The sequence below is a fragment of the Eubalaena glacialis genome, chromosome 6, assembly GCF_028564815.1.
Source record: "Eubalaena glacialis isolate mEubGla1 chromosome 6, mEubGla1.1.hap2.+ XY, whole genome shotgun sequence".
In the NCBI taxonomy this organism is placed as follows: domain Eukaryota; kingdom Metazoa; phylum Chordata; class Mammalia; order Artiodactyla; family Balaenidae; genus Eubalaena; species Eubalaena glacialis.
Window position 1 is genome coordinate 29963408 of NC_083721.1, and position 14963 is coordinate 29978370.

The 14963-nt window shown below is 34.1% G+C and overlaps 1 protein-coding gene across 1 annotated transcript in view; it reads left to right on the forward strand.

Moving 5' to 3' along the window:
- Positions 1–14963, forward strand: part of LIPI (lipase I) — a 68645-nt gene that overhangs the window by 5575 nt on the left and 48107 nt on the right. The window contains 3 exon segments of the mRNA XM_061192970.1: positions 5990–6375; positions 8901–9009; positions 10865–10966. Coding sequence (XP_061048953.1) covers positions 5990–6375; positions 8901–9009; positions 10865–10966 — 597 coding nt within the window.

Sequence of the window (14963 nt, forward strand, 5' to 3'; positions counted from 1 at the left end):
GAGTTTCTGGATTATGTAGTAATTCTATTTTTAATTGTTTGAGGCACCACCATAACATTTCCACAGTAGCTGAAACGTTTCAGCAATGCACAAGGGTTCTATTTCTCCACATTCTTGCCAAGAGTTGTTTCCTGGTTTTTTTTTTTTGTTTGTTTGTTTTTAATAGTAGCCATCCTAATGGGTTTGAAGTGAGTGTTACCTCTTTTCTTCATTGTTTTTAATCGATTTTTTGTTCTGACACATTTTGATCTCCATCTCATTTTCTTTTGTGTATATTCTATAGATTATTTTGTTTGTGTTTACCATGGGGATTACATATAACATCTAAAGTTATGACAATTTATCTTAAATTGATACTAACTTAACTCCAATTAAGACAATAAAGACTTCAGTAAAAACTTAACTTTCACATAAAATACTTGTTTTGCCGAAAGCCTGCTTTCGGTTTTAAGGTTCGTTGGATTCATTGGCAAAATAACCACTCGTTTCACACAAATAAACAGCTTTAATCAACTCTTTAATGAAAGGTGATTTAACTTAATTTTAATATGCAATCATTAGAAGGAAAGGAATAAGAATATCACAGAAACATAACAGGGTATACATCACCGAATTGGGCCAACACCTACTTCCAGATCCAAACAGCAGCTGCGAAGTCCCGAGTGACAGCAATCTGGAGCCCCAGTTGGGAAGGGTCCAGGGCGGTGCATCCACCCCATGGGTGAGACTTCAGATTGGAGTTCTGGGGGCTTCTGTTTATAATTCCAGGCCGCAAACTGATATCATCAGTTTGTGTGCAAAAATGCAGCTCTGGATTCACTTTAACAATGCTGTTGGTTTCACCATGTGTGTCGCAAGATTTTCCAGACCCTGGGGGACTGGCCAGGTCCCCAGGGCTCAAGAAATTCCAAGACCCGCTCCCTTTCTTATCGTAAGTGCCTTTTGACTTGCTAGCAGCAATTGTTAAGTGTGCAAGCAGGCGCGCAGCCCAGGAAGGGTCACAGGTCCGGCAGAGGCCTGCTTCTGCCTCTGAAGCCTGAACAAGACTACTTTACTAGTTTTCCCAACAATACTCTACTCCTTTAAGCTCTGCTTCCCTCACTTTATGTTACTGATGACACAGTTATATCTTTATATATTGCATACCCATTAACATAGATTTATAATTATTTCTATGCATTTGTCTTTTAAATCCTGTGGAAAATAAAAAGTAGAGTTACAAATCAAAATTTCAGTAATATTGATTTTTATATTTGTTCATAATTCGCCTTTACCAGAGAACTTTATATTTTCATATGACTTCAAGTTATTGTCTAACACTCTTTCTTTTCAACTTGAGGGCTCCCATTAGCATTTCATATAGAGCAGTTATAGTGATAATGAACTCCTCAGCTCTTGTTTGTCTGGGGATGTCTTTATTTCTCTCTCATTTTTGAAGAACAGTTTTGCTGGATATAGAATTCTAGGTTGAAAGTTTTCCTCTTTAACCACTCTAAATTATTATCTTACTGCTTCTGGCTTGCAAAGTTTCTGCTGAGAAATCCACTGATAATCTTATTGGGGATTCCTGTAAGTATCTGATGCCTAGAACATTATTTTTCTTTCTGTTCCTATAATCTACCCGAGTTGAGTCAGTTCGATGTTCTTTAAGAGTTTTACAGTACACTAGTTTAACTTTTTTGTATCATTGGAAAAGTTTTGTTTTTATTTTCTTTACCTAATATTAATATTGCTGATGAAATTGATTATATGATGTCACAGTAAAGCTAAACAAAACAAAACAAAATAAAAACCCAGACCCTCAGTGGCATTTGAGGTAATGCAGTTATTACTCACATTTATGGAGTCAGGTGGGAATTGGGTCGGCACTGCTTTTCTTTGTTGGGTTTGCTGGCAGGTTTGGCTGTTGACTGGCTGTCAATCAGCTGGGGAGACTAACACAACTTAGCTCTTTTACACCTGTCCTTCCTTTTCTAGCAGGCCAGACCTGGGGTATTTTCACGGTGATGGCAGAAGTGTGGGAGGCCCAGCCCTAACGTGCAAGCCCAGTTCAGCATCTGCTTGCATTACATCTACCAATGTCCATTTTCCAGGGCAAGCTCTACTATTTGCACCCATATCAGGAAGTGGCGCAAATCACCCCGCTTATCATGGGAATACCTCAAAGTTACAAGACAAATGGCATGGACTCAGGAAAGAGTGATGAATCGGAGCCATCATTGCAATCTAGTGTATCAACCTAGTTTCCTTTTATTTTATTTGTGTAGAATATACCTACCTCTCCATTAAAATTTCCCATGTACTTCTTTAAATAATTTATAGATAAGTTTCTTTTTTTATGAAAGCTGATTTTTTTTTTTGGTTTTTAATAGGAAGGCTTTATTACAGTTACATAACTGTTTATATATCATATATATCTTTTTCTCTTGTGTAATTTTATCATTTTGTTTTATGCTTTCTACTTTCTATATTTTTCATTTTCTTTGTGTCTTTTGTATATATACACTGTTGCTATACTTTTATATTATTTAGTGTGTAGAAATTTATGTGTACTGTTTTATATAGTGTAATGGTTAACAGTTAAGTTTTCAATATTTTTTAAAACCCATACTTATCTATTTATTAAATTTTTTTAAATTGACATATTTTGAATCCCCCAGTTAAGGAATTTTTGTACCGCACTTACTTTCTCTATACCCCTTTTAACCTACATTCCCATTTTATTAGCATATTGACTTATACTAAATATTCTTATTAAACATTTGAACAAGAATAACTTCTGATATTGCATTTTTTTTTTACTCAGTTTTATGCTGTTTACACTTATATTGGTGTCTAACTTGTTTCTATGCTCACTTTCATTCTTTTTACACTGAATTTTTATGGATCTTGTCTTCAATAAATCTATCATTTATTTAACAGTGATGATGTCAGGAACTGTACTTAGTCAATTATGGGTGGTATACTTTAGGAAGAATGTAAAATTATTAGGCCACAAACTTTTGCACTTACAATCTTCATTTATTACACTTTTATCTGTCTGATGTATTGTTTTGGAAGACAAATCTGAAGTCACCATAACTTCATTCTTCTATTTGTACCTGGATTTTCTGCTTTGATATTTTTAGGATATTTTTTCTTTCATTGAAACCAAAACTGGGTTCTAGGAGGTCTCTTGGTGAGTCTGATGAACTGATTTTCTCTAGGTCATGCTGAGCCTTTTTCAGTTTGCACACCCTGGTATGCAATTATTTCCTTAGTTGTTTTAACCGCTACCCTCTTTCTCCCCAATTCCTCCCCCACCTGCCAGGGGAACATTGATGATTTTTAATTTGATTCATTATTTCCTATCCCATATCTGTGTTTACCTTCATAATTTAAATATCTTTCTTCCTTCATTTTCTTACTATAAGGTGAGATTTCCAGGTTTTAGCATCTATAAAGTGAATTTTTAGTCTGCAGTTGCATTTTTACTTTTCCTGAAGTGGAGAATCTTGTTATTCCATTTTATCAATTTTTTTTTGGCTGCGCCACACGCGGGATTTTAGTTCCCTGACCAGGGATCAAACCTGTGACCCCTGCAGCAGAACGCAGAGTCCTAACCACTGGACTGCCAGGGAATTTCCTCGTTATTCCATTTTAAACTTAACCTATTGTTTTTTACCTCAATAAATTTTCTCTTAGTGGCCTCCTGTTTTTGAGATGTGGTTTTTCTTGCATTCTAATGAGGGTGCTAAAGAGTTTTCTGCTATTACTTCTGGATCCTGGTAATAGGCCATAGACTTTTCTGTTGACTGTTTTAAGTGATTTCTTTCCCTTACTTTATCACAGAGATTCCATTGTTTATTCCTCATTACTCATTCCAGGGCCAGGTAAAATCTACCTTGGCTTGGAGTGGACCAGCAGTTTGGACGTATCAATTGCATTTAGACTTCTCAGAGTTCCAGCTGGTAGGAAGGTGGATAAGCACAATTCCCTACACAATTTGTACTGTGTAGTAAGCACTGATATTGCACTGAGGTTTATTTCTCCTCTCCACTTCCTCATTCCTTTGTACTTAGAACAAATGAAGTATCAAAGTTTTTCACTTGTCCAAGTCTCTCAGCTGTTAATCTGAGAATTGAATGCAGGTCTTGCTTCTTCTTCACTGCCTTCGTCCTTTATCTTCTTCTAAATAATTGTGACAATGTCACATATATAATTTCCAAACTAGATTGATGGCAACTAGTGCATATTATTATGGATTTACCAAATATATCTACATATAAAATATATATGTGCAGTTTTAAATATATATTTATATATGTTAAAATAAACATTTAAATGTATCAAGTACCTATATATGTAGTGGCTTAAGCACATCATTATTTATGGGCATTTAAATCACTTCTATTTCTCCTGTATTAAAATAATGTATATTCATTTTTTACATGTGTTCAGACTATTTTCTTGGGATAAATTCTTAGAAGTGTAATTACTGGCATAAACATTACTAACATTTTTGTGCATTTTTGATATATATTGACAAATTGTTTTCCCAAATCTTCTTACCAAGTTAAATTTCCAGAAGCAGTACGAGCATATGTTCTCATTAAAAATTTTTTTGAGATTATATGCTTATTTTGGGAAAAAAAATACAATTCTTAAAAACTATGAAAAGAAAATAAAAAGCAGCCATGTTTCACTGCCTAGTAATGACTATTGCTGTTGGTTTGGCTTAGTTATTTCATTTTCTGCTCTACTTCTTTCTGGGATGGATGGATGGATAGATATGTAGGTATGTAGGTATAGACAAATAGGATGCACACACTGATGAAATTCTATATGATGATAATTAAGGTGTTTTAAATTTTTGTGTGATTATGCATAACCCTCTAATTAATGTCTTTATATTTTTTAGAGTTTTTTTTTTGTATTGGAAGATAGTTGATTTAATGTCTTTATATTTAATACAAATTATTTATTTCATTAATGTAAATCCTAGAAAGAAAATCAGGAAGAGTAAATATTTTTAAGATTATGTCTGTGTAGTATACACTTAGACACATATAAAATTTCAAAAGGATGTGTCAACTTAGGCTCTCAGCATCCACGTATATGAATATTTGTTACAAATTTACCCTTGTAAGTATTATGTATTTAAAGGATTTTATCATTTTGTTTAATTTGATAGGAAGAAAATGATATATTTTTTGTTTTGATTGTTTTTAGTTGATTACTAGTCAGGTAAAATATATTTTTTCTAATGCTTATTATCCATACCTAAATATTCTTCTGTAAATTTATTTTTTAATTTTTTAAAATTTTTGGCTGTGATGAGTCTTCGTTGCCGTGCATGGGCTTTCTCTAGTTGCGGCGAGCAGGGGCTACTCTACGTTGCGGTGCATGCCTTTCTCATTGCAGTGGCTTCTCTTGCTGTGGAGCATGGGCTCTACGCATGTGAGCTTCAGTAGTTGTGGCTCGAGGGCTCTAGAGCGCAGGCTCAGTAGTTGTGGTGCACGGGCTTAGCTGCTCCCTGGCATGTGGGATCTTCCCGGACCAGGGCTCAAACCCATGTCCTCTGCATTGGCAGGTGGATTCTTAACCACTGCGCCACCAGGGAAGTCCCTGTAAAATTTCTGTTGAAGTTCGTAGTCAATTTATGGACTTTATTGGTGTGTATAACAATTTCCTTATTAACAATATTAACGATTTTAATCACACGGTTGCTATTTTGTACAGATAAAAATTAATTCTTAATTTTTAGCCAACCACATTTATTTCTATATTTCATTGTAAATTTTGAATACATCTAGTTCAAAAAGTCTATTTAAGTAATCAACGAATTACTTAAAACATTGTAGTTGCTCAGAAAATTATGTTGAAATGCTAATAAAGTGAAAACCTCCCCACCCTCCAAGTTCAATTTTTTTTCTTTGCAACAGCAACAGGAATTGAATCAAATACTATCCCAATACTCAGCTTGACTGACTTCTTTTTTTTATTTCAGAGAATAAAGGACCATGCCTTAAATTCTCTCGGCTAAGTTTAAAGGATTCCTTCAGAGATCTGTTTAATCCCAAAATGGAGATATTTTTGATATTGTATACAAGGAACAACCCGAGCTGTGCTGAGTCACTGTTTGAGCAGGATAACTCACTTAATGTTAATTTCAACCCAAGAAAGAAAACAGTCTGGCTTATTCATGGATACAGACCAATGGGCTCCACTCCACCATGGCTTCAGAACTTTGTGAGAATTTTGTTGGACCAAGACGATATAAATATAATTGTAGTAGACTGGAACCGAGGTGCTGCAACTTTTTTTTACAGTAGAGCGGTTAAAAATACCAGAAAAGTTGCTGTGAGTTTGAGTAGGTACATTCAGAATCTTTTGGTAAGTCTGGAATTTTATGTGTTATATATGTTATACAATATACAGTATGTTATGTAATACTGCAAAGTGGTAATAAAATACCATTTTCCGGTAGCATTTAGAATTACTGCATTGATATGCTAACGTATGCAGCCATCTTTTCTTTGTGTAAGGATAATTCTATACCTAGACGTGACCTTATTTTTAAAAAATTATCTTAAGGACTCAATTATTGTGTTTTATCTTAAAATCTTTTAAGATTTTTGTTTTTTTATACTTCAGGATAATGTAGTGATTCTATGTGCACAGAGGGGATAAACTATATAATCATTAGATTTTTTAGATATATTTTCTAAGGTATGTCTAAAATGTTTCAAATTAATCAAGTGTGCGTTGGTAAAAGTGAGGGGAAAACAGCTTGAAAAGTAGCATACTTTTGCCAACAGTGGAGGCAGGTCTCAGTTCCATTTAGGTTTATCCAGCATTTAGGTCCAGGGTTGGGACGAGTCAAATAAATTCAGGCCAGTTCTAGGTCATCTATGGTTTGATTGATCTTTGACTGCTAAGTCAATACATATGAAGATCCATGTCTGTTCTAGAGGGAGGTGGTAGTGGTGGCACTCGAGAGAAAGAAGGGTGATATATGATTTGGGGACATTCTTGAGCTTGAACTCGACTTTGAGTTGTGTTGTGCTGAACTTCCAAGCCTCTGCTGAAATCGAGCAAGCGTCATAGATCCAAGAAGCAGTTGCACATAGTGGTTAGGAGTCAGACTGGAGGGGTTCAAAGACCACCAAATCCATATCATCTGTGTGAGTTGGAGCAGTTGCTTAACTATTCTGCCTCATTTCCATGTCTATACATTTGGGATAACAAAACTTTCTAACAATATTTTATTTAAGTATTAAATGAAATTAATTCTTAACCAGCACTTGGCATATAATAACCATTGAATAAAATCAGCTATCATTATTATTTTTACATCCTCAAATTTGGGCAAAACCAAACCATGCCTCTGGAGACAGAAGAAGTAATTGATTCACCTGTTCTTACTGATAGTCTATAAATAGCATAATTGATTTTTCCTTTTAGCAGTGGTCTTTTCTCTAATTAATAAATATGTACCTCAAAGTATGGAACATGTGAATGTTAAATAGAGAAATTTAGGAAAATTGTAGTATTATATTTCTAACAGTGCTTTTGCTTGCAAAGTCTCCATATTAAGGAGAAGGGATGAAAAGTTCAGTAGCACTGAAGTTGAGAGTGATACTCCCTGGAGGTTCCAGGCATTGGTCTGAGAAATTCGAAGAAAATTATCATTCTGTGCCTGGAAAACCTGAATCTAGTTTCTCATTAGAGTAAATGTTCCACATCTTTCTGTAAGCCATTGGATGTGTCACTGTGTAGAATGGACCATGACCTGCTTCCTGAGAGTGTGGTGGAAGAAATTCTTCCTCATTTAAGCTCCTAATGCCCCCATCCCCCTCTCCTGGGCTGAGACTCTAGAAGGTGTTCAAAACTTGGGCTTCGGGCTTCCCTGGTGGCACAGTGGTTGAGAATCTGCCTGCTAATGCAGGGGACACGGGTTCGAGCCCTGGTCTGGGAAGATCCCACATGCCGCGGAGCAACTAGGCTCGTGAGCCACAACTACTGAGCCTGCGCGTCTGGAGCCTGTGCTCCGCAACAAGAGAGGCCGCGACAGTGAGAGGCCCGCGCACCGCGATGAAGAGTGGCCCCTGCTTGCCGCAACTAGAGAAAGCCCTAGCACAGAAACGAAGACCCAACATAGCAATCAATCAATCAATCTTTAAAAAACAAAAACAAACAAAAAAAAAACTTGGGTTTGGAAGATCAGACTCCATTACTCTCCAGCTTGTGTTGGGGGAAATCACTTAAAATCTGAGTCTCATTTTATCATCTCCAGAGTAAGGATGATTTTTCACACGGTTTGGTCTTCCTAAAGTTTTTGACACAATCTACAGATAAAAAAGGGAGGTAGATTAGTTTATATTTTGGAGTTGAACAGACCTGGATTTCAAGTCTTTTTCCCTTATAGTAATAAGTATATGAGACTTTGGGCAACTCATTATCAAACCGTATTTATTCAGCATTTAATAGGTGCTGGGGAAAGTTTTAGGCAATAGGATAAAAATATGTAACTCATAGGACTATTGTGAATATTACATATGAGATTTAAAAAACACATACCAAGGTAGCTAGCACAAAGTAAGTTATGTTATTATTATTACAAAATGCTTTATTAATTAAATGTATTATTTTGCATATGCTATTCTAGATAAAAATGACAACGTTTTCTAAATTTTTAAATAAAAATTTAATGGTATTAAAACTGTGTACAGAAAAATCAGATATTTTATGGAAAAAGTTGAACAAAGATATAGTTATTTGAAATTATAAAATCCCATTCCCTGTCTCCCAGAAATGGATTAAACCAGAAAAAATAATGAATTTTAGAATATTGATGCAACAGGCATAATTTGTGATTTTCTGAAATGAAAATTGTAACATTGTATTTTGAATTGCAGAAGCATGGAGCATCTCTTGATAATTTTCATTTCATAGGTGTGAGCTTAGGGGCTCATATTAGTGGATTTGTTGGAAAGATATTTCATGGTCAAGTTGGAAGAATAACAGGTAAAATATTTTTGACAAAATTAATATTTTTAGTATACTTTTAAGCATCAGAAGTTATTACTTTATTTAACATTTAACAGGGACAATATTTAAGGAAAGGAAATGCTGCACAAATTTTTTTTTCTATATTATATTCAAATGCTGGTCTTTGTTTGGTTAGACTCTTAAGTCTTACTTATTTCTTAACCAAACTTAAGTTACCCATATAGAAATGGGAGGAAAATGATTAATTTCTGCAGTCCCATATGAATTTTAAGGACACATTATTGTGACAATCCTAAGGAAAGTTTGGCCCATTAAATGTAAAACTTTTTTCATGTATTAACTAAGCAGATAACCTATTACCATGTACTTAAATTTTAGAAACTTTAATGTATTTTAATTCTTTTAACAATTTTACTTGAACACTAGAAGGGAGAATCAGGAGTTGATATCCATGCCTGAGGGATTCCGGACTCCAGCTCTCCTTGTATTTCCTTAACAAGGTTACTGCATCCACAAAGCTTAGTAACCAAATAATGCTGACATGGACGTTCAGGCTTCCCTTTAGGAATGGTGGTGATTTTAAAACTAGAAGGATAGTATCCCTCCCCAGTTAATTTAGCTTTTTAGAATTATTGAGATCTATTCCCATAGATGATTTATAATAATTTCAAATGTTAATACTAGAGTCTTAAGTCAACAAAGGGGGAGGGTAGAGGTGAATAACTTGTTTAGATATTTAGGATCTTTACAAACCTTAAGTATACCTTACTTACTTTGATCAGTTTTAACTTGATTCTCATTATATGGATGTGAAAGTTGAGGTTAACTGAATGAATGCAAGAGGGTCAAAAAGTTAGTAACAGCCAAGCCAGGATTTATACAAAGGTCTCTAGCATCCAAAGTCCATTCTCATTCAACCACCATACTAGCTCAGTTTGATCTGCTGGTAATCCTACTTTATTTTAAGGTGTGTTGATTCACATATTAGTCTAGTTTGAATGGTTCCACATGCCAAGCAATCATCAGGGTTTAAAAAGCCAGCAAATGCAGTGGTTCTACATCAGAACAATTTATAGGAAGAGAGAAGTTTCTGCCTCATTCAGTCATGTGGGCCAAATAAACTAGGGATAACAGAAGGTACTGAGATAAAGCAATATTATATTTTACTTTTTAAGATGATTGTTGCCCTAATGCATAGATGTTCTCAAAGCATTGCATTTCATGTCCTCCCTACCTTTTTTGACACACTGCAGTAGGTCATGAGCTTCAAATTTTTATTTAGAATTTCAAGTACATCAGAAATAATATCTATATTTTATGAAACTTTTAATATATTTTTCTTATGTGTATGCGGGAAACTTTTGTGAGAAATGAATGATAAGCTAATAATAAATATGTTTTATTCCAAGCTCAAATTGCACTTAACATTTTAGACCTATAGAGAGATCCAGGATGCGCTGGTGCAGAATGAGGCTCAAGACAGGACCAGGATAGTATTTATTATTTCCCCTCCTCAGCAGTAGTAGTAGTTACTTTCTATTAAATAGAGATTTACTATCAGTATATTCCTAATTACTTCTTAAGTGAAAATGCTAAAAAAACCCACAATATTTTGTCTAGGCATCTGTAGTGTGGCTTAACACTACATCATTGATGAACTCTGAAGCCTGGAAAAAAGATTATTCAAATAAAGAAGATACTTGCTATTCATCTAATTTCATTTATTGTTAGATTTGTTTTTGGACAGGTTTAAGCTAAAACTGTATTGGCTCATTATGTTTATAATGTAATAATAATGCAAGCGTATGATCTACTGAACTCTGTAGTATGACTTGATTAATAGATTAAAAGCTTCTTTCTTGAATTTCAGGTCTTGACCCTGCTGGACCACAATTCTCTGGAAAACCATCAAAGAGCAAATTAGATTACACTGATGCAAATATTGTGGATGTCATACACACTGATACCAATGGTAACAATGTAGGATTTATTGCTGAATTATTTGAAAATGGAAAAGGAGATGTAGACACTGGGGAAGAGGAAAACTTAATAAGAGAGAGTAGTGGATGAAGTGATAAGACTGTAATTATATAATGATTATATTTCCCACAAGCAACATTTCTTGGAGTTAGTGATAACCTGTAGTGTCCAATGGAACTCTTTGCCTTCAGCTTTCCTCCTTCAGGTTTCAAGAACCATCATGTCATCCTAAAAAACCTGAAATTTGATTAAAAAAATACTTCATCCTTTTCATGCTATTAACAATTTTATTGATTTGATTACAACTTCCCTCATGCTTAATGTTCCTGATGCATTTAGATTACCATTCTCTCTTCTCATTTTATCACTTTGTTGTATATCAACTCAAACTGAGCACAGATCTTCCAGCACAGAGAGAGTACTTTTCCCTAAAGATTTTTAATTATTTTCCTCAAAATGTCTAACCGACTATTGATCGTTTTGGCCAGAGTGCATTGGACAGACACTTTCAGGTAATATTTTAGATGGCCCAGATCCCCTTCCTGAATTGAAACTGATGGTACTAATATTTATTGAGTACTTCCTATATACCAGGCACTTCAAGTTCTTTATGTGAATTAATTATGGAATTCTCCTAAGTCCCCATGAGTAAGTAAACGTTATCATCCCCCTTTTACAAATGGAGAAGAGGCTCAGGTCAAGGTGACAAGGCCAGTAGGAGGCAGAGTCAGAATTTGAAATAGAATCTTCTGATTCCAAAATCTGCACTTCACCAGTATGCTGCTCAAATTAACTGGTAATTTACATGTGCTGTGGTTGGGGTGCATGGGGAGGATATAGTGCTAAGGCAGAGACAGGAGGAAGTGACCCAAAGACTGCTCCCAATTCCCAATTTCCTCAGGTTTATTTTCTCTTTGGTCCAGGTAATTTATTTGCTCCCATATTATTCTGAATTTACCCTGTGGTGATCCATACCAATGATTTTGTGAGATATATAAATACCATTAATGCCATAGATGACAATTTTTCAAATTCTATGTCTATATGCCAATGGGCTGAGCCTATAATCAGAACAATTATGCTCTTTATTTGGAATCTAAGTTCATCTACATCATACAGAGAGTCAGTGCCTAAAGTCTCATAGTTCTGATACCCTCAACCTTTCACGTTTTCTTTATCTCTAGTCCTGTATATCAGCTTAACATTCCCACACACAGCACACCTAGTGCCAATTACTCTGCAATTTTGAATTCTTCTTTTTGAAATTCCAGCTTCAATTCTGCTTATGGCCTTTTGAATTAGCTCTTCATACTTTTTATTGTTTTTGTTTGCATTTTTGACTTTTCCTAATAAACTGTTTGGATTATCTTATATTCTTAATATCTTTTGATGACTCAGCTTATCCAATCTGACTTGCCACTAGATGCCACATAGTTGGCACCTTTAACTGATCTTTTTATGACTATCACAAATGAGGAACACAGATTTTTGATACTGCATATTCACCTGTCTCAAGGAATCTCTGAATGAGATACTGCCCTTTCCTTAAATACTAACCTATGAGTGCATTTTCTACTTGCAATTCTTGTCCTTTTTCAGTTGTATATGTTAAGGAAGCTATGTTGCCTTTCATAATTGTTGATTAGGTAATTTGAACAAACATTCCTGCTGGGATATCAGGAAAAAATTACCAGTCTAATATCCAGAAGACAGAAAAATTCCAGGGAGGTGAACTGGTAATTTGGAGTCACTTTTCTCTGGTGCAGAGAATATGGGAAATGTTTTTGAAACCCTCATATGAGGCTTGTAAAACATCTTATACTACTTTTTGGGACCCCAAAGGGTAGCACTATAGGAATAAAGGTAAACTTGAAATAAACCAGCCTTTTTATAATCTCTAGCAAAGCTTTTAATAATCTGAAGTTGCCAGAAAAATCTCATTTATTGTGTTTTGTTTAAGGAGCTCTTGGATTGTTAGACCTGCTAGGTGCCTGATAGAAGCCAATAATAGTCATTTTTTGTAGGAAGATCACATCATCTTTGGTCTCAAATTATTTTTATAAATATATTTTTAAATGTCCAGCATCCAATTAAAGATAGCCAGGTACACTTGAAACAAGAAACATGCATGAGAACCAACAGAAACAATAATCAATAGAAACAGACCCATAGGCCTCCAACTATTGGAATTATTATACACTGGCTAAAACGTGCTTAATATTTTCAAAGAGATAAAAGATAAGATTGCAAATATCAGCAGAGAATGACATTTAAATATAAATATGACCTATTATGTTTGATAAAAATAATAAAATTTTTAACTTAAAAAATAAAATAATTGACAATTATTGAATGGGTTTAACAGAAATTTTGAATCAGGTAAAAAGAGAAAGCGAGTGACTTGGAAAATAGGTGAGAAGTCTATTTCTAGAATAAAGTAAAAGGGTGCAATACGGAGCAAAAATCAAAGAGAGAAGACAATACAGAGAGGTAAGAGGTACATAGGATAAATAGTGAGAAGGTCAATCATGTTTCATTCAAATTCAAAATAAAAGGAGAGAAAAATGGAACAGAAATGATATCTAAAGATAATATCTCAGAATTTCTAAAAACTGAGGAATTATAATCAATAAAAAAATTGGAATGCAGTTAATTCCAATGTGAATAAATAGACATCCTCATTGAGACACATGATAGTAAAGTTACAGAAATGACCACATCAAAGCATACAGCATAAAATTAAATGAATAAAAAATGACCCAAATTACAACTAGTTTCTTAACAGAAACAGTGGAAGCTAGGAAAGAATAGAGTTATATTTCCAATATGGTGAAAGAAAATAGCTGCCTAGTATCCCAATCTGTTTCAGGAAAAAAAATGGAAACTATATAGTTTCAGACAAGTATACACTGAGAGAAATTGTCATCAAAAGAAGGAAAATTATCCTTTGATGGCTATTCAGGAAGGAAGAGTATTGAAAATGGTAAAATACAGTTCAATCTAAATGGATGTTGATGGCATAAAACATTGTTATTGTTTTATGGAAGTTGGGCTATGTAGAGAGAATTAAAATACATTACAAAAATAGCATATTTTGGGGGCTGTTAAATGAAGTTCAAGCATTTTTTGTTCCTTTAATTGTATGGAAGAAAGGTTAAAAGTAATTGTCAACAGTTGGTATTTATAAATCAAGGCTTTCTGTTAAATCTCTAGGTATCCAAAAAGAAAAGAGTAAAAGAGTATATAACTTCCAAACCAATGGAGGACAAAAGGGAATAATTTTTTTTAAGTCCAAAAGAAGGCAAGAAAGGAGAGAAAGAATCATAAAGAGCAGACAAAGTAAATAGAAGTAAATAATATGGTGGTAAAATTAAACCCAGCTATACCATTAAATGTAAATAGCCTAAATTAAATTTAGGCTATTAGATTCAATTAAAATATGGTGTCACACTTAGTTAAAAAGACAAAAATTCAATTATGTGTTATTTATTAAAGACATATATAACAGTAAGGAAGCAGAATATTTGAAAGTAGAACATTGATATGCAAATATTATCCACCAAAATATGCTGGTGCAAATATGATATGCAAATATTATTCACCAAAAGGTGGTGAATCTACATACATTAACTTAGATGAAAATAATTTTATCTCAAAATTAGAAGAAACATAGAAAGGCTTAAAATTATAAAACTTTCAACTCACCAGGAAGATAGTTTGTATATACCTAATAACATGGCTTCAAATTACATAAAGCAAACTTTACACTATCACATTGCAGAACGAAAAGCAACTGCACAATCATAGTGGGAGATTTTAATTAGAAAAATTGATCTAAGGGACATTTATAAAACATTATATCCAACAACTGGAGAATATACATTCTTCTAAAGCACCATGGATATTTTAGAGAAACATTATACACTGGGCCTTAAAAATATTCTCAAAAATTTCATAGAGGGGGAAGCATAAAAGGTAATATTCTCTAT